Genomic DNA, 23,567 nt, shown 5'->3' with positions numbered 1-23,567 from the left:
ATCTTGGCTCACTGCAACCTCCACCTCCTGTATTCAAGTGATTCTCGTGCCTCAGCCTCCTGAGTAGCTGGGATTACAGTCACCTGCCACTGTGCCCACACCCGGCTAATTTTGTATTTTTAGTAGAGACGGGGTTTCGTCATGTTGGTCAGGCTGGTCTTGAATTACTGACCTTAGGTGATCCGCCCACCTCTGTCTCCCAAAGTGTTGTGATTACAGGTGTGAGCCACCATGCCCGGCCAAAAATTTTTTTTAATTAGCTGCGCGTGGTGGTGGGAGTTTATAGTCCCAGCTACTTGAGAGGCTTAGATAGGAGGATTGCTTGAGACCAGGAGTTCCAGGTTACAGTGAGCTATGATTGTGCCACTATGCTCTAGCCCCGGCAACAGTGTGAGACCCTGTTTCAAAAAAATATATATATGTGCTATATAAACAGTCTCTTGTAATTTGTGTTGTCCCCAAAACCTTGATTGAATTAATAAAATTAGTTTCTTTTACTTCATTAAGACCACAAATAAATGAAAGAAATTTTTTAGTTTCCTAAGCCTGAATATTGGAATCCTGGACTTTGGTACAGGATCACCATTTGCCACTTTCAGTGACTAGACTCTTTGCTGAAAGTGTCAGCAGACCTCTGATCACCTTTTTGAAATCACTTAACCTATTTTCTCAGCTGACTTTGCCTGGAATTTATTTATTTTTTAATTTAATTTAATTTAATTTTATTTTATTTTATTTTGAGACAGAGTCTCGCTCTATCGCTAGGCTGGAGTGCGGTGGCGCAATCTCGGCTCACTGCAGTCTCCACCCCCCAGGTTCAAGAGATTCTTCTGCCTCAGCCTCCTGAGTAGCTGGGATTACAGGCATGTGCCACCACACCCAGCTAATTTTTTTTTTTATTTTTAGTGGAGACGGGGTTTCACCATGTTGGCCAGTATGGTCTCGATCTGATCTTGTGATCCACCCGCCTCGGCCTCCCAAAGTGCTGGGATTGGATTCTTTTTTTCTTTTAATTTAGTTTAGTTTTCTTTTTTTTTTTTTTTTTCTTTTTTTTTTTGAGATGGAGTCTGTCGCCCAGGCTGGAGTACAGTGGCATGATCTCAGCTCATTGCAACCTCCGCCTCCCAGGTTCAGGCAATCCTCCTGACTCAGCCTCCTGAGTAGCTGGGACAATAAGCATGCACCAACACACCCAGCTAATTTTTGTATTTTTAGTAGAGACAGCGTTTCACCGTGTTGGCTAGCCTGGTCTTGATCTCTTGACCTTGTGATCAGCCTGCCTCAGCCTCCCAAAGTTCTGGGATTACAGGCGTGAGCCACCGCGTCCAGCCATTGATAAAGAATTCTACCAACTGCAGATTAAGGATCAGTGGTTGAATAAGGATAAGGAGTATTAAAGAGTGGCTAAAAGGAGGCATGAGGAAACTTTTGGGAACTATTGGGGTTCACTATTTTGTTTTTGGTGATGGTTTTACCGTACATAAGTATGTTAAATCGTATTAAATTGTATACTTTCAACATATTGTTTGTTGAGAGCTACAACTCAGCTATTTTTATTTATCTATTTTGAGATGGAGTCTCACTCTGCTGCCCAGGATGGGATGCAGTGGTGCAATAAAACAAAACGTTTCTATGAGAAAATATAGGAGAATATCTTCATGATTTGCAGATCAGCAAAAATTTATTTTCTTTTAATTTTAATGATTAATCTTTCGTTTGATGGTTAGCACTTTTTTATGTTCAAAAAAATAATGTTTTTCCCAGGTTCAAGTGATTCTCTTGCCTAAGCCTCCCAAGCAGCTGGGATTAGAGGCATGCACGACCACGCCTGGCTAATTTTTGTATTTTTTGGTAGAGACAGGGTTTCGCCATGTTGGCCAGGATGGTCTCAAATTCCTGATCTCAAGTGATCTGCCTGCCTCAGCTTCCCAAAGTGCATCAAAGCTATTTTTAATATGGAAATAAAGAGCACCCAGATGAGAACAAGCAAAGGCTGTTCAGAGCAAAAGAGTCAGCTGTTACCATTTGCATTTGGCAGAGACTCAGAAGCGGACAGAGGAATGGGAAAGCTTTATAGTTGGAGGGGAAAGGAGAAGGTTTCAGGTTTGCCCTAATTGGAGGCTCCTGGCATAGGGCAGCCGGAGGTAGCCTGACTAGAAGCAGAGCATCCTGTGTGATTGGTTAGGAGGTGCGTATTTGGCTTTCTTCAGTTGGTCCTAAGTTGGAGGCCATGGGGACCAAAATGGTAGGGTATTATTAAGTCCTAGCTCTTTTGGGCTAGTGGTTTTTTGTTTTCATTTTTAATTTATGATTGATACATAATAATTATACATATTTATGGGGTTCATGTTTTGATGCATGTCTAAATTGTATCGTGACCTATTCAGGATAATTAGCATATTCATCACCTTAAACATTTATTGTTTCTTTGTGATGAGAACATTTAAAAACCTCTCTTTTTGGATGGGCGAGGTGGCTCATGTCTGTAATCCCAGCACTTTGGGAGGCTGAGGCAGGTGAATTGCTTGAGTCCAGGAGTTCAAAATCAGCCTGGCCAATGTGGCATAACCCTGTCTCTACTAAAAATACAAAAATCAACTGGGCAAGATGGCGCAAGCCTGTAATCCCAGCTACTCAGGGAGGCTGAGGCACCAGAATCGCTTGAACCCAGGAGTCGGAGGTTGCAGTAAGCCAATATCGCACCATTGCACTCCAGCCTGGGTGACAGAGCGAGACTCTGTCTCAAAAAACAAAACAAAACAAAAAAACCTCTCTTTTGGTATTTTGAAATATACATTATTGTTAACTCTAGTCATTCAGCTATGATATAGAACATCGGAACTTAATCTTCCTCTCTAACTGTGGCCTTGTACCTGTTGACAAATTTCTCGCCGTCATTCTACGCCCTACTTCCCTATCCTCTGGTAACTCCTATTCTACTCTCTACTACTTTAGTAACAACATCTTAGATTCCACATGAGTGAGATCATGCAGCATTTGTCTTTCCATGCTTAGCTTATTTCACGTTATTAACATAATGCTCTCCAGGTTCATTCATGTTGCTGCAAATGACAGGATTTTACTCTTTTTCTGTTGGTAATTTCCATGATATATATATTCCACTTTTTTTTTTTTTTTTTTTTTTGAGACAGAGTCTCACTCTGTCACCCAGGCTAGAGTGCAGTGTTGTGGTATTGGCTCACTGCAACCTCCGCTTCCCGAGTTCAAGCCATTCTCCTGCCTCAGCCTTCCAAGTAGCCTTGTCTACAGGTGTGTGCCACCACAGTCGGCTAATTTTTTTTTTTTTTTTTTGAGGAGTCGTCTCACTCTCTTGCTCTGGCTGGAGTGCAGTGGTGCGATCTCGGCTCACTGTAACCGCTGCCTCCTGGGTTCAAGTGATTCTCCTGCCTCAGCCTCCCGAGTAGCTGGGACTACAGGCGCCCGCCACCATGTCTGGCTAATTTTTTGTAATTTTAGTAGAGAAGGGATTTTACTATGTTGGCCAGGCTGATCTCTAACTCCTGACCTCATGATCCGCCTGCCTTGGCCTCCCAAAGTGCTGGGATTATAGGCGTGAGCCACCACGCCCAGCTTCCACATTGTCCTTATCTTCGTTGTTAGACATTTAGGGTGATTCCATATCTTGGCTGTTGTGAATTAAGCCTATTGTTATAGTGGTTATTGTTGGCTTCCTGGACTCGTTGCTAGAGATAGTCTGACTTCATTGACTCAGTGTAGATAGTAGGTTGGCTTCTTGTGCTGGTTGCTTCAGGTTGTGGGTCAGAATTCTGTCTTTATATATATATTGTCCAGCTGTAACTGTTATAGGTCCATTGTTCATTTTGTGCAGTGAGTATGCCGAGACACTGGATTGCAACAGAGAAAGAGGTTTAATTGTAGGGCTGCCCAAAGAGGAAACGGGGAACCCTCAAATCTGCCTCCCCGGGGAGTTTGGGGGTAGAGTTTGAATTTAAGAGTTTGGGAGTGGGCTGAAGTGTGGAGATCATTGATTGGTCAGAGTATGCAGGGTAAAGTCATGGCATAGAGAGATGAAGAAGCTATATTCTTACGCTGGTTTGGTTTCTCTGTGGGGGTCTTTTTTTTTGAGATGGAGTCTCGCTCTGTCGCCCAGGCTGGAGTGCAGTGGCCGGATCTCAGCTCACTGCAAGCTCCACCTCCCGGGTTTACGCCATCCTCCTGCCTCAGCCTCCTGAGTAGCTGGGACTACAGACACCCGCCACCTCGCCCGGCTCATTTTTTGTATTTTTTAGTAGAGATGGGGTTTCACCGTGTTAGCCAGGATGGTCTCGATCTCCTGACCTCGTGATCCACCCGTCTCGGCCTCCCAAAGTGCTGGGATTACAGGCTTGAGCCACAGCGCCCGGCCTCTGTGGGGGTCTTTAAACTGTTTGGTGTCAGCTATTCAGGATCTGCTTAGGCAATTTTTTTTTTTTTTTTTTTTAACAGGGTCTTGCTCTGTCGACCAGGTTGGAGTGTAGTAGCACAATCTCGGCTCACTGCAATCTCTGCCTCCCAGGGTCAAGCGATCCTCCTATCTCAGCCTCCTGAGTAACTGGGACTACCATGCCCTGCTAATTTTTATATATATATTTTTTCTAGAGATGGTGATTCACCATGTTGCTCAGGCTGGTCTCGAACTCGTGGACTAAAGTGATTCTCCCACCTTGGCCCCCCAAAGTACTGGGATTACAGGCATAAGCCACTGTGCCTGTGTACTTAAGCAATTCTTAAACAAAAGTCTTATGATTCTAACATCAGGGAGCCTAGCTATAGAATAGTAGGGATGTGGCCGGGCGCGGTGGCTCAAGCCTGTAATCCCAGCACTTTGGGAGGCCGAGACGGGCGGATCACGAGGTCAGGAGATCGAGACCATCCTGGTTAACACGGTGAAACCCCGTCTCTACTAAAAAAAAAATACAAAAAACTAGCCGGCCAAGGTGGCGGACGCCTGTAGTCCCAGCTACTCGGGAGGCGGAGGCAGGAGAATGGCGTGAACCCGGGAGGCGGAGCTTGCAGTGAGCTGAGATCCGGCCACTGCACTCCAGCCTGGGTGACAGGGCGAGACTCCGTCTCAAAAAAAAAAAAAAAAAAAAAAAGAATAGTAGGGATGCAAATGGTTACAAGGAAGTAGGTCAAAGTGCAGCCTGATTAATGGTTAATTATATTTCTGTCCAGAATTCTTGTTAATCTTCTAAGAATGGCTTCATAGTCGTTGTCTGTTAGTATATTCAGTCTCTTTTTAAAAAATGAAAAATAGGTCAGGCGCAGTGACTCACGCCTGTAATCCCAGATGGTCAGGAGATCGAGACCATCCTGGCAAACACGGTGAAACCCCATCTCTACTAAAAATACAAAAAAAAATAGCCGGGCATGGTGGCGGGCGCCTGAGGCTGAGGCCGGAGAATGGTGTGAACCCAGTGGGGCGGAGCTTGCAGCGAGCGGGGATCGCGCCACTGCACTCCAGCCTGGGCGACAGAGCAAGACTCCGTCTCAAAAATAAATAAATAAATAAAAATAAATTAAAAATAGGTTCCATCAGAATGGCAAGCCACCTCTGGGAGAAGATATTTGCAGTATGTGTATCCAACGAAGTACTTGTATCCAGAATATATGTTTAAAACTCCAGTAAGAAAAAGAAAACCCAATGGTAAAAATGGGCAAAAGGCTTAAACTAGCACTTCACAAAAGAGGGTGTCTTAGCTGTAGCCTGTGGTTGCAGCTACTTGGAGGCCGAGGCAGGAGGATCGCCTGAGCCTGGATGCGTGAAGCTGCAGTGAGCTATGATCATGCCACTGCACTCCAGCCTAGGCAACAGAGCAATATTTTGTCTCACAAAATTAAAAAATACAATAATAAAATAGGATATCCAAATTGCTAATAAGCATATGTAAAGGTGCTAATAGGGGAAATTTCAGTTATCAGGGAAATGCAGATTAGATGAGATACTACCAGATACTACTATCTTTACCAGAATGGCTGAAATTAAAGAATAAGTATTACCAAGTGGTATATAGATTTATAGCAGCTGGAGCACTCAAACACTGCTGCTGGGACTGTGAACTGGTACAGATACTTTAAACCTTTCTGGCAGTGTCTATTTAAACTAAACATATGTACCGTATACTCAGTGACCCACCATTAACATTCCTGGCTTTGCCTCTGATAGCAGTGAATGTTTACATCCACCAAAAGACGTATACAAGAATATGATAGCTAAAAACAGGAAACAACCCAAATGTTTATGATCAGTAGAATTTTATTTATTTGTTTATTTATTTAAGACGGAGTCTTGCTCCATTGCCCAGGCTGGAGTACAGTGGTGCGATCTTGGCTCACTGCAACTTCTGTCTCCTGGGTTCAAGCAGTTCTCTGCCTCAGCCTCCTGAGTAGCTGGGATTACAGGTGCCCACCACCACACCCAGCCAATTTTTGTGTTTTTAGTAGAGAAGGGGTTTCACTGTCTTGGCCAGGCTGGTCTTGAACTCCTGACCGCGTGATCCACCCGCCTCAGCCTCCAAAAGTGCTGGGATTACAGGCGTGAGCCACTGTGCCCGGCCTAGAATTTATTTTTAATATTATGTTATATTCATGAGATAGGGTACTATGAAGCAATAAAAAAGAATAAGCTGCTGCTATATCCAACAGTGTAGATGAATTGTATTACAGACATAATGTTGAATAAAAGCCACACACAAGAGAGTTAATATTATTGATTGTATTTGTAAGAAATTCAAAACAGCCCAAACTAATCTGTGGTGACAGTTATCAGTAATTATTTCCTTTTGGTGGATTTATAGACTGAGAGGGGTGTAATGGAGCCTTCTAGAATATTCGGTATGTTCTATAACTGTATCTGGATTGTGGTTATATGGGTGTATACATATAAAAATATTTATTGACCTGTACACCCAAGATTTGTGCATTTCAGTGCATCTAAGTTATACCTGAATTTTTTTTCTTTTTTTTTTTTTTGAGACAGAGTTTTACTCCTGTTGCCCAGGCTGGAGTGCAGTGGAGCAGCCATGGCTCACTGCAGCCTTGACCTCCAGGGCTCAGGCCTTTCTCCCACATCACCCTCCTGAGTAGATGGGACTACAGGCATGCGCCACTATGCCTGGCTAAATTTTTTTGTATTTTAAGTAGAGACAGGTTGTGCCATGTTGTCCAGGCTGGTCTCCAACTCCTGGTCTAAAGTGATCCACCTGCCTCAACCTCCCAAACTGTTGGGATTACAGGTGTACGCCACCGTCCCCAGCCAAAAAAAAATTTAACGTGTACCCATTATTTCCTCTTTCAGTTCTCCTTTTGTTTATTCTTTTCCTTAAAATCTTTTCCCAATCTGGCTTCCCTGTTTTTGTTAAATGAAACTCTAGCCTCTCAGTTATCCACGTTTAAAACTGCCACTCCTTTATCCTGTTTCTTAAGTTGGTCATTAAATCTTATCAACTCTTCCTTGGTTTTTTATTTTTTGGGGTTTTTTTTTTTTTTTTTTTTTTTTTTGAGATGAAGTGTCACTCTGCCACCCAGGCTGGAATGCAGTGGCGCAGTCTGGGCCCACTGCAACCTCTGCCTCCTGGATCCAAGCAATTCTCTTGCCTTAGCCTCCCGAGTAGCTGGTATTACAGGCGTGTGCCACCACGCCCAGCTAATTTTTGCCAGGCTGATCTCAAACTCCCAACCTCAAGTGATCCACCCACCTTGGCCTCCCAAAGTGCTGGGATTACAGGCGTGAGCCACCACGCCTGGCCTTCAGCTTCTCCAAAATATCGCCCAATCATGCCTGTGCTAGAGTTTTGGCCTTGATCACAATCCTTAATTAAAATTGCCAAGGACTTAACTGATTTCCCCGCTTTTCATACTCAAAAGTGTTCTGCATTATGCCCGTAAAGCTGTCTTTCTAATTTTTTTTTTTTTTTTTTTTTTTTTTGAGACAGAGTCTGGCTCTGTTGCCCAGGCTGGAGTGCAGTGGCGCGATCTTGGCTCACTGCAAGTTCCGCCTCCCGGGTTCACGCCATTCTCCTGCCTCAGCCTCCTGAGTAGCTGGGACTACAGGTGCCCGCCACCACGCCCTGTTAATTTTTTGTATTTTTAGTAGAGTCGGGGTTTCACCGTGTTAGTCAGGATGGTCTCGATCTCCTGACCTCGTGATCCACCCGCCTCGGCCTCCCAAAGTGCTGGGATTACAGGCGTGAGCCACCGCGCCCGGCCAAAGCTGTCTTTCTAAAGCAACATTCAGGATGTTGTTACCACTCTGATTGTGTCACTTCCTCTTGTCAAAAGCCTTGGGTGAGCTCCCCTGTCTCCTACACTAGGTGCAGATCTGGCTTCTAGATGCTGATTATATTCAAGATGCTCATGGTCTGGCCCCAACACTGTATTACTTCCTGTGAACAAAAGTTCTCTGCAAAGGAATTTGGGGGAAAGAGACTTTATCCCAGTGAACAGTTTGCAGACTGGCAGAACAAAGGGAGGGTGCAGGTTTTATAGTGCCTAGGTTCAGAGTCAGGTCCGTTTATGCAAAGGAAGGATTGAAACTTGCTTAGTTCTGGTTGGTCAGCATAGCCGAGTTCTGATTGGTTGATACAGCTGAGCCCTGAGCCAGAAAGGGTTAGTTTCCAAGCCCAAAACCAGAAGTCTCTCAGACATTTGTTTCAAACGGCTGATTGAGGGAGTTCAGGGGTTGGAGGTTGGGGTTTCTTGCCCAATTTAGCTTGGGATCAACAGCTCCAACACGTTCGGCTTGATTGTAAAAAGGGAGGTCCTGTACTACTTTTATACATGTTTTTGAGAACAAAGCGTACATAACTACTTGGTCCGCCAGCTGTGGCCGTCTTGTTCTGTTTTAAACATGGCACCCCTCAGCTGCGGGAATCCATTTTATCTGCTGGCCCAGGACGTCCATTAACATTTTCCATCTATACTCAATCCTTTGGAAAACTGGAATACTTATTATTTCTAAACCTAATTTGCTCTCTGTTGTTTATGCCTCTTTGTTCATGCTTGTCTCTCTCTAAATGCATCCTTTCTATCAAATCATCTCAAATCATTTCAACCTGGGAGGGCTTTTTGTTTTGTTTAAATATGAGATGGGGTCTCACCATGTTGGTCTTGCCCAAGCTGGTCCAAATTCCATGGCTCAAGCAGTTCTCCTGCCTTGGCCTCCCAATGTGTTGGGATTACAGGCATGACCCATAGCGGCCAGCCAGGGAGGGCATTTATGGTGTGTTTCATGAAATCCATGAATTCCCATGAAATTATATGCAAACATTCCTGTATGTATATATTTTTCTGGAGAAAGAGCTTTTGTCAATAGATTCTCAAAAGCCCATAACTCCCCAAAGTTAAATTGATTTAGTGGCCTTTGAAGGAAGATAAATTAACTCATGTGTGTTCAGCAAAGTTTATGTCTCATTAAAATGTAGTCCTAAATCTGCTGGATGATGAAATAATTTTGAATGGATAATTATATTTAAAGCTCAAAGTTTCAGAATCAGGTAAAATGTTCTCATTCATTTTTTAGGTTCCTAGATGTAACTCTTTGTGAAATCTATTTTCCTCAAGAGATAGTATCTTAGTGTTTTTCACATTGGTATCTTTAGTTAAAGGAAATTTTTTTTCCTCCCACTCCCACATGATTATTCCTAGGCTAGTAGACAATACCATCTCTGTATGCTTTGATGTATCAATGCCTTTTTAAAGATATTAGTCATGTTTTTTTCACTTTTTTTTTTTTTTTTAGATTCCTATAGGCAATGGAAACTGATCTCAATTCCCAGGACAGAAAGGATCTGGACAAGTTTATTAAATTTTTTGCCCTCAAGGTAATATGTCCATTCTCATGAGCCCAGAAGTGTTAGAAATAACTTCCGTGCTTCTGCCTTTTGCGAACAACTCTCTTTGGAAAGTAGCATAACAGCTTGCAGCTTGCCCATTTTAAGGGATACTTCTGTCTGTTGTCAACCAAACTGTGAGGTATGGGGGCGGTATTGGGGGTGTAGCTAAAATGTAGCTTCCAATTTTCTACAGCTACTTGTTCAAAAAAAAATTTTTTTTTTTTTGTAAGACTGCAGAAATGTCAAATTGTTATGCCAGGTTATTGGCACAGTATGTTCCCTTTGGGTGGGAACAAAGACCGTCAGCTGGAATGGGCAGCATTTCGGACATCTTTCCTTACGTTCCAACTAATCCTGAAATGTTCAAATTTTATATATTCTTCCCTTCCTGGTAAATGGGGAATTAAAATTGAATTTTGAATCCCATATTTTCCTAAATCTTAAAATCATTTCCACCTATGTCACTCCTCTCAACCATTGCCATGCTAGAACAATCCATGTAGTTGATTTTAGTTGTGAAATTATGTGGAAGACTTTTGCCATATGGGCCAAATGGTATGAATAATTGTGGAATTTTTGTTTTAAATCTACCATGGGGTTGTAAGTTTGTGGCAGTGAATATTTAAAACCACAGTTGGACTCGTTTCTTTATGAACATCAAACCACTATGCTCAGCTTTCCTTCTGCCGTATGAGAATATTACAGTTTCCAAGCCTCAACCTGTAATTCCTTTCATTGGTTGACACTATACCTTCAGAAATGTTTATAAAGTTGTTTTTTGTATGTAATGTTTTTTCTATCTGTTCTCAAAAATTAAAACTATACTGTTTCCCAAAGTATACTTATGGTTAATTGGCATCGTTTAAACCCTGTATTGGGAGGATTTTAACCCTGATCAGGAGCCAGATTAGTTTGTTAAGACTTTTCATCATTTTGGGATTTCTTTTTTTTTTTCCAGACTGTCCAAGTGATTGTCCAGGCTCGTCTTGGTGAAAAGATTTGCACTCGTTCATCATCATCTCCAACGGGTTCAGATTGGGTAAAATTCTGTTATTTACTAAGATATACTGTAGTGTTTGTCACAAGGAATGAATGTAAAGTTCTCAAGTGCAATAATTAATAACATTTATATTATTATAAATAACATTAAAATATCTAATTATATTTAATCCATTTACTTGAAAAGGATATTCTTATTGTATGTTAATCCTGAATTTATTTGGTTCTTAACTTTCTGCTATGATAGATGAAAAGCTTAGTCCTTGGAAGACAAAAATTATATCTTGGCCAATTTTTGTAATGATAATTACCTTTTTCAACTTGAGATTTGTGGCTTTGATGCAGTATTATCCCTTATGGGGAAGGGAGAAGTGAATGAATTGTCTTCCTTAATCAGCCACAGCAATACTTGCATTACCCAACATATACTAATTTCTGTTTTCATAATGTTCCTGTGAGTGTTTCATGCAAGAGTCCCTTTTGTTTTCCAGTTCAACTTAGCAATCAAAGACATCCCAGAGGTTACACATGAAGCAAAGAAGGCACTGGCAGGGCAGCTGCCTGCGGTCGGGAGGTCTATGTGTGTGGAGATTTCACTTAAGACTTCTGAGGTAAGGCTATGGCCAGGTTGGTGTCTTCATTTAGAACTCAAGGCTCCTCCTCTGAGTCGAATTCATTTCTCAGTCTTATTCCTGCCCTTTCCTCTCTGATGTGCTTATCATTCTCTGAGGGGGTCATGGGTTTTTTTTGTTTGTTTGCTTGATTGTTTGTTTTTGAGACTGAGTCTCGGTCTATTGCCCGGGCTGGAGTGCAGTGGAGCGATCTCGGCTCACTGCATCCTCTGCCTCCCAGGTTCAAGTGATTCTCCTGCCTCAGCCTCCTGAGTAGCTGGGATGACAGGTACACGCCACCATGCCTGGCTAATTTTTGTATTTTTAGTAGAGACGAGGTTTCACCGTGTTGGTCAGGCTGGTCTTGAATTCCTGACCTTGTGATTCGCCTGCCTTGGCCTCCCAAAGTGCTGGGATTACAAGAGTGAGCCACCGCGCCCGCCCTGTTTTTTGTTTTTATTTTATTTTTTGAGACAGAGTTTCACTCTTGTTGCCCAGGCTGGAGTGCAGTGGCACAATCTTGACTCACTGCAGCCTTCACTTCCTGGATTCAAGTGATTCTCCTGCTTCAGCCTCCCAAGTGACTTGGATTACAGGCGCCTGCCACCATACCTGGCTAATTTTTGTACTTTTACTAGAGACAGGGTTTCGCTGTTTTGACCAGACTGGTCTTGAGCTCCTGATCTCAGGTGACCCGCCCACTTTCTGCCTCCTAAAGTGCTGGGATTACAGGTGTGAACCACTGCGCCTGGCCTGTTTTGTTTTTTGAGACAGGGTCTTGCTCAGTTACCCAGGCTGGAGTAAGTGACACAATCATGGCTCATTGCAGCCTCGACCTCCTAGGCTCAAACAATCCTCCCACCTCAGCCTCCTGAGTAGCTGAGACTATAGGCATGCACCACCATGCCCAGCTAGTTTCTGTATTTTTTGTGGAGATGGGGGTTCACCATGTTGCCCAGGCTGGTCTCAAACTCCTGAGCTCAAGCGATCTGCCTGCCTCAGTCTCTCAGAGTGCTGGGATTACAGGGGTCATGGTTTTTGAACTTATTATTCCAACCACTTGATGTAGGCTCTTTACCCTCTTGTTCGCATGACATAATTCTGCTCATCCTTCAAGACTCACGTGCTCTAGAAACTTTCCCCCTTTTAGTGGGAGATATAACTGCAGTCTTTACTTAGAATTCCTATGGTGCTTTGTTTATATTTGTTTCTACAGTGTGACTTGCTGGGTGGTGGTGGTAGTAGTTGCTTTTGGGGTTTTTTTTTTTTTTTTTTTTTTTTTTTTGAGACAGAGTCTTGCTCTGTTTCCCAGCTTGGAGTGCAGTGGCATGATCTCAGCTCACTGCAACCTCCACCTCCCGTGTTCAAGCAATTCTCGTGCCTCAGCTTCCCGAGTAGCTGGGGTTAACAGGTGTGTGCCACCATGCCCGGCTATTTTTTGTATTTTTTGTAGAGACGGGGTTTTACTGTGTTGGCCAGGCTGGTCTCGAACTCCTGACTTCAGATGATCCACCTTCCTGGGCCTCCCAAAGTGCTAAGATTACAGGCCTGAGCCACCATGCCCAGCCTGCTGTTGTTTTGAGACTGGGTCTCACTCTATCTCCCAGGCTGGAGTTCAGTGGTGCAGTCATGGCTCACTGCAGCCTCAAATTCCTAGGTTCAAGGGATCCTCCCACCTCAGCCTTTCCGAGTAGCTGGGAGTACAGGCATGCACCACCACACACCGCTAATGTTTAAAAAAAAAAAAAAAATTTTGTAGAGACAGGGTCTCCCTGTACTGCCCAGGCTGGAGTGCAGTTCTGCTTATAGCTCACTGCAGCTTCAAACTCCTGGCCTCAGCTGATCCCCCTGCCTCACACTCCCAAAGTGCCGGGATTATAGGAGTGAGCCACTTTGCCCAGCCAGTATTATGAGTTTTAAAAATGTGTTTGCTTGCCTTATTTCACATTAGGATTGATGGAGATACTGTTTCAATGTATTTTCACTAATAGATTGTAAGGCTGTATGGTATAATTAAAGGTAAATAGAATTTGGAGCTACACAGAGCCAAGTTCAATCCCAGCCAAGTGACTTTAGCTAAATTACTTAACCCCACCCCCATAGCACTTTTTTTTTTTTTTTTTTTTTTTCCTGCTCTGTTGCCCAGGCTGGAGTGTAGTGGTGCGATCTTGGCTCACTACAACCTTCCCCTCCCTGGGATTACAGGCACGTGCCACCACGCCTGGCTAATTTTTTGTATTTTAGTAGAGATGGGGTTTCACCGTGTTGGCCAGGATGGCCTTGATCTCCTGACCTCATGGTCTGCCAGCCTCGGCCTCCCAAAGTGCTGGGATTATGAGCGTGAACCACCATGCCCGGCTCAGCAGTTGTAATTCTGAAAATTTTCCCAAAGAAATTAATTGAGTTTGTTGGAAAAGTTTTAGTCTCAATGTTGTTTATCACTAATGTTTGCAGTAATGAAAATTAGAAACAACCTTTATGTTTAAACTCAGATGAAGATACAAAAACCAAGACTAAAGAAACAACCTTGGCCGGGTGCTATGGCTCATGCCTGTCATCCCAGCACTTTGGGAGTTCGAGGCAGGTGCATCATGAGGTCAGGAGATCGAGACCATCCTGGCTAACACGTGAAACCCCGTCTCTACTAAAAATACAAAAAATTGGCCGGGCGCGGTGGCTCAAGCCTGTAATCCCAGCACTTTGGGAGGCCGAGACGGGCGGATCACGAGGTCAGGAGATCGAGACGATCCTGGCTAACACGGTGAAACCCCGTCTCTATTAAGAAATACAAAAAACTAGCCGGGCGAGGTGGCGGGCGCCTGTAGTCCCAGCTACTCGGGAGGCTGAGGCCGGAGAATGGCGTAAACCCAGGAGGTGGAGCTTGCAGTGAGCTGAGATCCGGCCACTGCACTCCAGCCTGGGTGACAGAGCGAGACTCCGTCTCAAAAAAAAAAAAAATACAAAAAATTAGCCAGCTGTGGTGGCAGGTGCCTGTAGTCCCAGCTACTTGGGAGGCTGAGGCGGGAGAATGGCATGAACCTGGGAGACGGAGCTTGCAGTGAGCCCAGATTATGCCACTGTACTCCAGCCTGGACGACAGAGTGAGACTCTGTCTTAAAAAAAAGAAACAGGCCGGGCGCGGTGGCTCAAGCCTGTAATCCCAGCACTTTGGGAGGCCGAGGCGGGCGGATCACAAGGTCAGGAGATCGAGACCACAGTGAAACCCCGTCTCTACTAAAAATACAAAAAATTAGCCGGGCACGGTGGCGGGCGCCTGTAGTCCCAGCTACTCAGGAGGCTGAGGCAGGAGAATGGCGGGACCCCGGGAGGCGGAGCTTGCAGTGAGCCGAGATCGCACCACTGCACTCCAGCCTGGGCAACAGCGTGAGACTCCGTCTCAAAAAAAAAAAAAAAAGAAAAAGCAAGTCCTCAAAGTAGTATATAGACTGTGATTGCCCTTTTATTTAGAGAAGAGGCTGGTTCGATTATAAGTTGATATCCCTTTTTTTCTTTTTGCTTATCTATACCTTTTAATATTTTTATAGTGACTGTAATGCTTTGAAATTAAAAATTTTTAAAACAAATATTTTAAATTTGTCCTTTCTACAGGGAGATTCCATGGAGCTGGAAATATGGTGTCTTGAAATGAACGAAAAGTAAGTGCTGCATCTTAGGGTCCTTGGTTGTGGTTGCTGAGGATAAATTAGATGACATCATGTGAAAAGCAGGGCTTTGTTTTCAGAGTCAGGGAGGGCATTCTGACCACTTAACAAAGCCAATAGGTCTGTGCTACAATTTGCTTCATGCTTGGCTTGCAGCCTAGACACAGAGATGACCTTCAGAGGGAACATCATTCCAGAGAGACTCAGATACTACAGGGAAAGGAGCAGCAGAGAAAGCTGAAAAGGCTTTGTTGTTTTCCCAGAGTACAGCTAGTTCTCTGATTAAATCCCTTGCGAGCTCTTGTAATATGACTACTCTGTTTTGTCTGTCTTCTGTGTGGCAGCCATCCAATAAGATTTCCCCTCCCTGCTCCTTTTTACAGACTGTTTGGGTCATGGATTGGAAATGCATGTTATTTCTTTCCCCCGTTTTCTTCTTTCAAGGCAGATTAGCTTACCTCCTGTCTGAAGCTTCAGTTTTCAACAAGAGTATATAGGAAAATTGAGGAAATATCAACACATCAAAAGAAAAATCTTAGTGATAAGTATATGTGGGGACATTAATTTTCTTTATTGAATAAATGCAATTGCCAGGTTATGGCCCAAAATTTTAGAGCCAAGCTGACTTTTCCCAGACTTCTGTTAGATTATCAAGATAGACAGCTCATAGGATAGTACGTGTTTGCACCTTCAGTGTATATAATTGCAGTATTTATTTATTTATATGTTTTCAGATGTGCTGCTTTATTTCTAAAAAAATTAAGTTCTTTGAAGCTAGAAAAAAATATATTGGGTGCCTTTTGGTGCTCATTTCTCTGTGTCTAGTACGTGAGAAAGTAAAACATTGACTTAACCTCAATCATCTGTTGATAAAGGTGTAATTAGAGTTCTCTGGTTAGTTCAGAGCATGTCTTAATAATAAATTTGGTCTTGTGTAGTTCCAGCGCTTAATAGGAGAATGCTGACCGTGTCTTTGTGCCTGGCAGGTGTGATAAAGAAATCAAAGTTTCCTACACGGTGTACAACAGACTGTCATTGCTGCTGAAGTCTCTTCTTGCTATAACTAGGGTGACACCAGCCTATAGGCTCTCCAGAAAACAAGGGCATGAATATGTCATATTATACAGGTAAACAGCATAGATGGTCATCTTGATTCACTCATCAGTCTCCTCACTTTGCACATTGTCTAGCATTTAGATATTCTGTGATGATGTTTTGGACAGTTGGTTGGTTTGTTGGATTATTGATGCTGTCGCTTTCATGTGATCGGTATCCAGCCTTCCTTATGAACCTTACTTTTCCAAAACCACCAGGTTTATCATCCTTTTCTATATGCACAATCATGATTCCTGTGGAATGGATGTTGAGGTCCTAGTGATAAACATCTTAGAGCTAGAGAAGGAAGTCAATACTTTAATTAATTAATTTATTTATTTTTGAGACGGAGTCTCGCTCCATCGCCCAGGCTAGAGTGCAATGGCACAATCTTGGCTCGCTGCAGCCTCTGCCTCCCAGATTCAAGCGATTCTCCTGCCTCAGCCTCCTGAGTAGCTGGGACTACAGGCACCCGCCACCATGCCCAGCTAATTTTGGTATTTTTAGTAGAGACGGGGGTTTCACCATATTGGCCAGGCTGGTCTCGAACTCCTTACTTTGTGATCCGCCTTCCTCAGCCTCCCAAAGTGCTGGGATTACAGGCGTGAGCCACAGCGCCCAGCCTGGAAGTCAAGACTTTAAAAAAACAGTCTATACTGGGAAGATGCCACAGTTTTCTGTATTCCAGGGTTAAATTAAAACTTTGTCTAACAAACTGCTAACTCAGTTTAAGTTGTTAATTAGTTGTCTGTGGATTTAAAGAACTGGTCAACAGAGTATTTTCTTTGGAGCATTTCACTTCAGCATATTTATTGAGTGCCTTTTTAGTGCAAGCATTGTGCTAGGAGCACTGAAGAACTGTACAGAGGCCCAGCACTAGAGGTGGTTCTAATGTAGTGAGGGAAACAGTTTGATACATGTATAATTATTTTTAAAAAGCAGGATTTGAAAACTCCAAACCAGAATCAGGAAAAAAGGGTACTGAGAGAATATAGAAAGATAAAGTTTGTTCTGGTTGGTAAACAGTGCAGGTCTTATGGAGGAAGTGGCATTCAAGCTGGCCCATTAGGGAAAGAGAATTTGAGCTGGTAGAAGTAAGGGAGAATAATTATTCCAGATGGAGAGTTCAGCAGCTAGCAAGGCACAGAAGTGGAGGGTAGGGTAAGAGCTCTGCTCAGATTATCAGATGAAGCAGAGTGGTGGAGTAGAGGGTATGTAGCAAAGTGTGAGAGAAGAGCTTGGAATGCTGGGGTCCCAAATCTACCAAAGATGCCTTTCTTTTGTACTTAGTGATGAGCCGTTGGTTTTAGCCTTTGCCTTACATGTGTAGTGCTGATTTTTAGACAAATAGTATAGCAAGACAGAGGGACCGGCCGGGCGCGGTGGCTCACGCCTGTAATCACAGCACTTTGGGAGGCCGAGATGGGTGGATCACGAGGTCAGGAGATCGAGACCATCCTGACTAACATGGTGAAACCCCATCTCTACTAAAAATACAAAAATTAGCAGGGCGTGGTGGTGGGCGCCTGTAGTCCCAGCTACTCGGGAGGCTGAGGCAGGAGAATGGCGTGAACCCAGGAGGCGGAGCTTGCAGTGAGTGGAGATCGCTCCACTGCACTCCAGCCTGGGCGACAGATCGAGACTCTGTCTCAAAAAAAAAAAAAAAAAAAGACAGAGGGACCAAAGGAGGAGAGACTTAACTAGTTCTGTTGAAACAATTCAGTACCAGAGAATACTTGCCATTTCCTTTAACTTTCTTAGCAATATCCTAGCAAGCCTAACCATGTCTACTTTTCTAGGCCTTTAATAAATTTTTGTTGTCTTCTCTCTAGTCTTCTTCTGGTTTCAAGTTGTTATATTTGAAAATTGCTAGACTTTTATTCAGATTTACTAGAAAGATACCCTACTAAAATCATCGGCTTAGTTACCTAGGACTGCTAGTCCTTTTCTTACCAGTGTTTAAAGTGTTCCTTTATCATGTATCTCTGGAGTAATCGTTATTGCTCACAGGGACTGGGCGCACGCCTGTAATCCCAGCACTTTGAGAGGCTGAGGTGGGTGGTCACTTGAGGATAAGAGTTCGAGACAAGCCTGGCCAACATAGTGAAACACTGTCTCTACCAAAAATACAAAAAATTAGCTGGGCAGGGTGGCACGCTCCTGTAATCCCAGTTACTTGGGGGGCTGAGGCACAAGAATCGCTTGAACCCAGGAGGCAGAGGTTGCAGGGAACCAAGATCACACCACTGCACTCCAGCCTGGGTGACAGAGTAATACTGTATCTCAAAAAAACCCAAACTAGTACTTCTCACAAGATGTTGATCATTTAGGAGTGCTTTTGGATATAAATAAGTGTAGCTTAGATCTAGAGAGGTGGGTGATCTCAGAGGAGGTAGACTTGGCGTTTCCCCTTGCTTTTTATACTGTTGTTAGAAGGTTAACAGCCTGATACCATTAAAGAATAGTCTTGACCAGATGTAGTGGCTCACGCCTGTATTCCCAGTACTTTGGAAGGCCAAGGCAGGAGGATCACCTGAGGTCAGGAGTTAGAGACCAGTCTGGGCAACATAGTGATTCCTTGTCTCTACTAAAAATTTAAAAAATTAGCCAGGTGTGGTGGTTCGCACCTGTAGTCCCAGCTACTCAGGAGGCTGAGGGAGGATTGCTTGGGTCCAGAAGGTCAAGGCTTCAGTGAGCCATGATCATACCACTGCACTCCAGTCTGGGTGACAGAGCAAGACCCTGTCTCAAAAAAATACACATAACCAAGAAAAGGTTTAGCAAATTTTAAGCACTGTATCAGCATTTACATGAATAGTGAATGCCTAAGTCTCAACTTTTCGTAAAAGGGTATTTATGTAGCAAGATCTCTTTTACCAACACTTTATTAACATTGTTCCTATATTACTTTATGGCAGGAGTCACTAAACTATGGTTAGCCGACCATCTGCTTGTTTTTATAGTTTTTTTAAGACACACCATCCCCTTTGTTTACATATTGTCTATGGCTACTTTTTGCAATACAACAGAAAGCTGAGTAGTTGTTATAGCCTATACGGCCCACAGTCTTAAAATATTTACTATTTGGTCCTTTACAGAAAGGTTTGCTGATCCCTGCTTTTTAGTATCTTTTGTCTGTCTTACTTTTGTGCTTTGTATTTCAGATATTTATATACATTTCATTTCTTTTCTTTTTCTTTTTCTTTTTTTTTTTAAGGTGGAGTCTTGCTCTGTCACCTAGGCTGGAGTGCAGTGGCACGATCTTGGCTCACTGCAACTTCCACCTCCTGGGTTCAAGTGATTCTCGTGCCTCAGCCTTCCAAGTAGCTGGGATTGTAGGCATGTAGCACCACGCGTGGCTAATTTTTGTATTTTCAGTAGAGATGGAGTTTCACCATGCTGGCCAGGCTGGTCTTGAACTCCTGACCTCAAGTGATCTGCTCACCTCAGCCTCCCAGAGTGCTGGGATTACAGGCGTGAGCCACCACGTCCGGCTACATTTCTTTTCTTTCATACAAGACTCTAGTCTGTAAGACCTAGGATTCAGATTTATCCTTATTTCATTCCTAACTTCTAACCATGAAGCTTCTTCATACGTTGTTGGAGCTTAGTATTTATTGAGTAAACCCGTGTATATATTTTAATTTTTTTTTTTTTTTTTTTTTTTTTTTTTTTTTTTTTTTTTTGAGACGGAGTCTCGCTCTGTCGCCCGGGCTGGAGTGCAGTGGCCGCATCTCAGCTCACTGCAAGCTCCGCCTCCCGGGTTCACGCCATTCTCCTGCCTCAGCCTCCCAAGTAGCTGGGACCACAGGCGCCCGCCACCTCGCCCGGCTAGTTTTTTGTATTTTTTAGTAGAGACGGGGTTTCACCGTGTTAGCCAGGATGGTCTCGATCTCCTGACCTCGTGATCCGCCCGTCTCGGCCTCCCAAAGTGCTGGGATTACAGGCTTGAGCCACCGCGCCCGGCCATATTTTAATTTTTAACAGTATTACTTGAAAAATATAAAATAGATTTTAAGTATTTAGAATTCAAACTTTTTGCCAATATAGACTGGCCTGTCCAGGGAGAATCATAGGAAGATTCCACTATGTTTATGGGTTTTGTTTGTTTGTTTGTCTGTTTGTTTTGAGACGGAGTCTCGCTCTGTTGCCCAGGCTGGAGTGCAGTGGCCGGATCTCAGCTCACTGCAAGCTCCGCCTCCCGGGTTTATGCCATTCTCCTGCCTCAGCCTCCCGAGTAGCTGGGACTACAGGCGCCTGCCACCTCGCCCGGCTAGGTTTTTTTTTTGTATTTTTTAGTAGAGACGGGGTTTCACCGTGTTCGCCAGGATGGTCTCGATCTCCTGACCTCGTGATCCGCCCGTCTCGGCCTCCCAAAGTGCTGGGATTACAGGCTTGAGCCACCTTGCCTGGCCTGTTTTTTTTGTTGTTGTTGTTGTTTTTTTCAGAATAGTCTTATCTAGTTAATTATTCCATGGTGGAAAACATTTTCTGCTTTGTTAAGCCATCTACTTAGAGATTTCTTCATGGCCAGGCACAGTGGGCTCACATCTGTAATCCCAGCACTTTGGGGAGGCTGAGGTGGGAGGATTGCTTGAGCCCAGGAGTTTTTTTTTTTTTTTTTTTTGAGACGGAGTCTCGCTCTGTCACCCAGGCTGGAGTGCAGTGGCCGGATCTCAGCTCACTGCAAGCTCCGCCTCCCGGGTTTACGCCATTCTCCTGCCTCAGCCTCCCGAGTAGCTGGGACTACAGGCGCCCGCCACCTCACCCAGCTATTTTTTTGTATTTTTTAGTAGAGACGGGGTTTCACCGTGTTAGCCGGGATCGTCTCTCGATCTCCTGACCTCGTGATCCGCCCATCTCGGCCTCCCAAAGTGCTGGGATTACAGGCTTGAGCCACCGCGCCCGGCCGAGCCCAGGAGTTTAAGACCAGCCTGGGCCACATAGTAAGACCTCATCACTACTATTTTAAAAATGATATATATATATGTAAAAGAGAGCATCCCACAACTAAAGACCACTTACCAAACTCTGGTACATTCTGGTCAAGTATGGTGGCTCATGCCTGTGATACCAGCACTTTGGGAGACTGAAGTGGGAGAATAATTTGAGGCCAGGACCAGGGGCAGTGGCTCACGCCTGTAATCCCAGCACTTTGGGAGGCTGAGGTGGGAGGATCGCTTGAGCTCAGGGGTTCGATACCAGCCTGGGCAACACACCGAGACCCTGTCTATACTAGAAATTAAAAAAAATAGCTGGGGCCGGGCGCGGTGGCTCAAGCCTGTAATCCCAGCACTTTGGGAGGCCGAGGCGGGCGGATCACAAGGTCAGGAGATCGAGACCACAGTGAAACCCCGTCTCTACTAAAAATACAAAAAAAAATTAGCCGGGCGCGGTGGCGGGTGCCTGTAGTCCTAGCTACCCAGGAGGCTGAGGCAGGAGAATGGCGTGAACCCAGGAGGCGGAGCTTGCAGTGAGCCGAGATCGCGCCACTGCACTCCAGCCTGGGCAACAGCGTGAGACTCCGTCTCAAAAAAAAAAAAAAAATAGCTGGGTGAGGTGGCACGTGCCTGTAGTCTCAGCTGCTTAGGAGGCTGAGGCGAGAGGACCTCTTGAGCCCAGGAGGTCAAGGCTGCAGTGAGCAGTGATCATACCACTGTACTCCAGCATGGGCAACAGGCTGAGACCCTGTCTCAAAAAAATAATAGTTGAGGCCAGGAGTTTGCGACCAGCCTGGGCAACATAGTTAGACCCTGTCTCTACCAAAAAATTATTTTAAAAAAACAAAAAACAGGCCAGGTGTGGTGGCTCGCACCTGTAATCCCAGCACTTTGGGAGGCTAAGGCGGGTGTATCATTGAGCTCAGGAGTTAAGACCAGCCTGGGCAACATGGCGAAACTCTGTCTCTACCAAAAATACAAAAATTAGCCGGGCATGGTAGTGTACACCTATAGTTGCTACTTGCTATACTATGGAGGCTGAGGCACAAGAATCGCTTGAACCCGGGAGGTGGAGGTTGCAGTGAGCCAAGATGGTGCCATTGCACTCCAGCCTGGGAGACAGAGCGAGACACTGTCTCAAAAAAAAAAAAAAAAAAAAAACAGGGCCAGGCGTGGTGGCTCACACCTGTAATCCCAGCATTTTGGGAGGCCAAGAAGGGCAGATCACGAGGTCAGGAGATCGAGACCATCGTGGCTAACACTGTAAAACCCCGTCTCTACTTAAAATACAAAAAATTAGCCAGGCGTGGCAACAGGTGCCTGTAGTCCCAGCTACTCGGGAGACTGAGGCAGAAGAATGGCATGAACCTGGGAGGCGGAGCTTGCAGTGAGCTGAGATCGCGCCACTGCATTCCAGCCTGGATGACGGAGCAAGTCTCCGTCTCATAAACAAAACAAAACAAAACAAAAAAAACAAAGAACAGTAGCCGGGCGTGGTGGCATACGTCTGTAATCCCAGCTACTTGGGAGGCTGAGGCAGGAGAATCGCTTGAACCCAGGAGGCTGGAGGTTGCAGTGAGCTGAGATCATGCCACTGCACTCCAGCCTAGGTGACAGAGCAAGACTCCGTCTCAAAAAAAAAGCCTTCTAGTAGCAATCCTTGACCTGTTGGCCACTTTTTTTTATATATTCTTTATTTCTCAGTAGCTGTAATTTTAAAGTATGTTTTAGTAGCAGAGAGAAGAAACTTAAATAGCAATTTCCACTTAATTATTATTTTCCTCATTTCTTTTTTTGAGACAAGGTCTCACTCCTTTTGCCCAGGCTGGAATGCAGTGGTGCAATCTTGGCTCACTGCAGTGTCGACTTCCTGGGCTGAAGTGATCCTCCCACCTCAGCCTCCCGGGTATCTGGGACTACAGGCATGCACCACCACACCCAGCAAAATCATTTTTTGTAGATGCAGGGTCTTGCTATGTTGCCCAGACTGGTCTTGAACTCCTGGCCTCAAGTGATCCTCCCAAAGTGCTGGGATCACAAGCATGAGCCACTGTGCCTGACCTTATTTTCCTTATTTTTTAACCAACCCACTCTGTATGCATCTCCATACCTGTAGTTTAATTGAAGTAATAGGAATTATTCATCAGGAGAGGTATTTGAGCAGATGAGTAAGGAAGGCTTTGTTTTGTTTATTTTGTTTCTAGGTGTTTTGTTATTTTGTTTCTAGGTGTTTTGGCTATAGGGGCCCCTAGGAGTAAAGAATCACGTAACATTTCTTATTTTTTCTTGCATACAGGATATATTTTGGGGAAGTTCAGTTGAATGGCTTAGGAGAAGGTATGTATCAAGGTTGAAAAACATTCTTAGTGTTCAGAGCTCGCCTAACTTCAGAGATGAGCTTTGTTT

The 23,567-nt window shown here is 44.3% G+C and overlaps 1 protein-coding gene across 41 annotated transcripts in view; it reads left to right on the top strand.

Annotated features, from left to right (window-relative positions):
- The window catches only part of LOC105471665 (autophagy related 13), a 60,961-nt gene that overhangs the window by 18,693 nt on the left and 18,701 nt on the right, over nt 1-23,567 (top strand). For 40 of the 41 annotated variants that reach the window (XM_011724311.3, XM_011724310.3, XM_011724304.3 and 37 more), the window contains 6 exons: nt 9,761-9,842; nt 10,813-10,893; nt 11,345-11,464; nt 15,074-15,120; nt 16,113-16,253; nt 23,458-23,498. In XM_011724311.3, coding sequence (XP_011722613.2) covers nt 9,774-9,842; nt 10,813-10,893; nt 11,345-11,464; nt 15,074-15,120; nt 16,113-16,253; nt 23,458-23,498 — 499 coding nt within the window. In that variant the 5' untranslated portion in view covers nt 9,761-9,773. Of the gene's footprint in view, nt 1-2,075; nt 2,189-9,760; nt 9,843-10,812; nt 10,894-11,344; nt 11,465-15,073; nt 15,121-16,112; nt 16,254-23,457; nt 23,499-23,567 lie in introns of those variants that run through there. The other variant, XM_011724301.3, reaches the window with a different exon arrangement.

This window comes from Macaca nemestrina, chromosome 12, assembly GCF_043159975.1.
Source record: "Macaca nemestrina isolate mMacNem1 chromosome 12, mMacNem.hap1, whole genome shotgun sequence".
Lineage (NCBI taxonomy): Eukaryota > Metazoa > Chordata > Mammalia > Primates > Cercopithecidae > Macaca > Macaca nemestrina.
The sequence above is the reverse complement of the archived record's forward strand: the minus strand, read 5'-3'. Positions and strand labels throughout refer to the sequence as shown.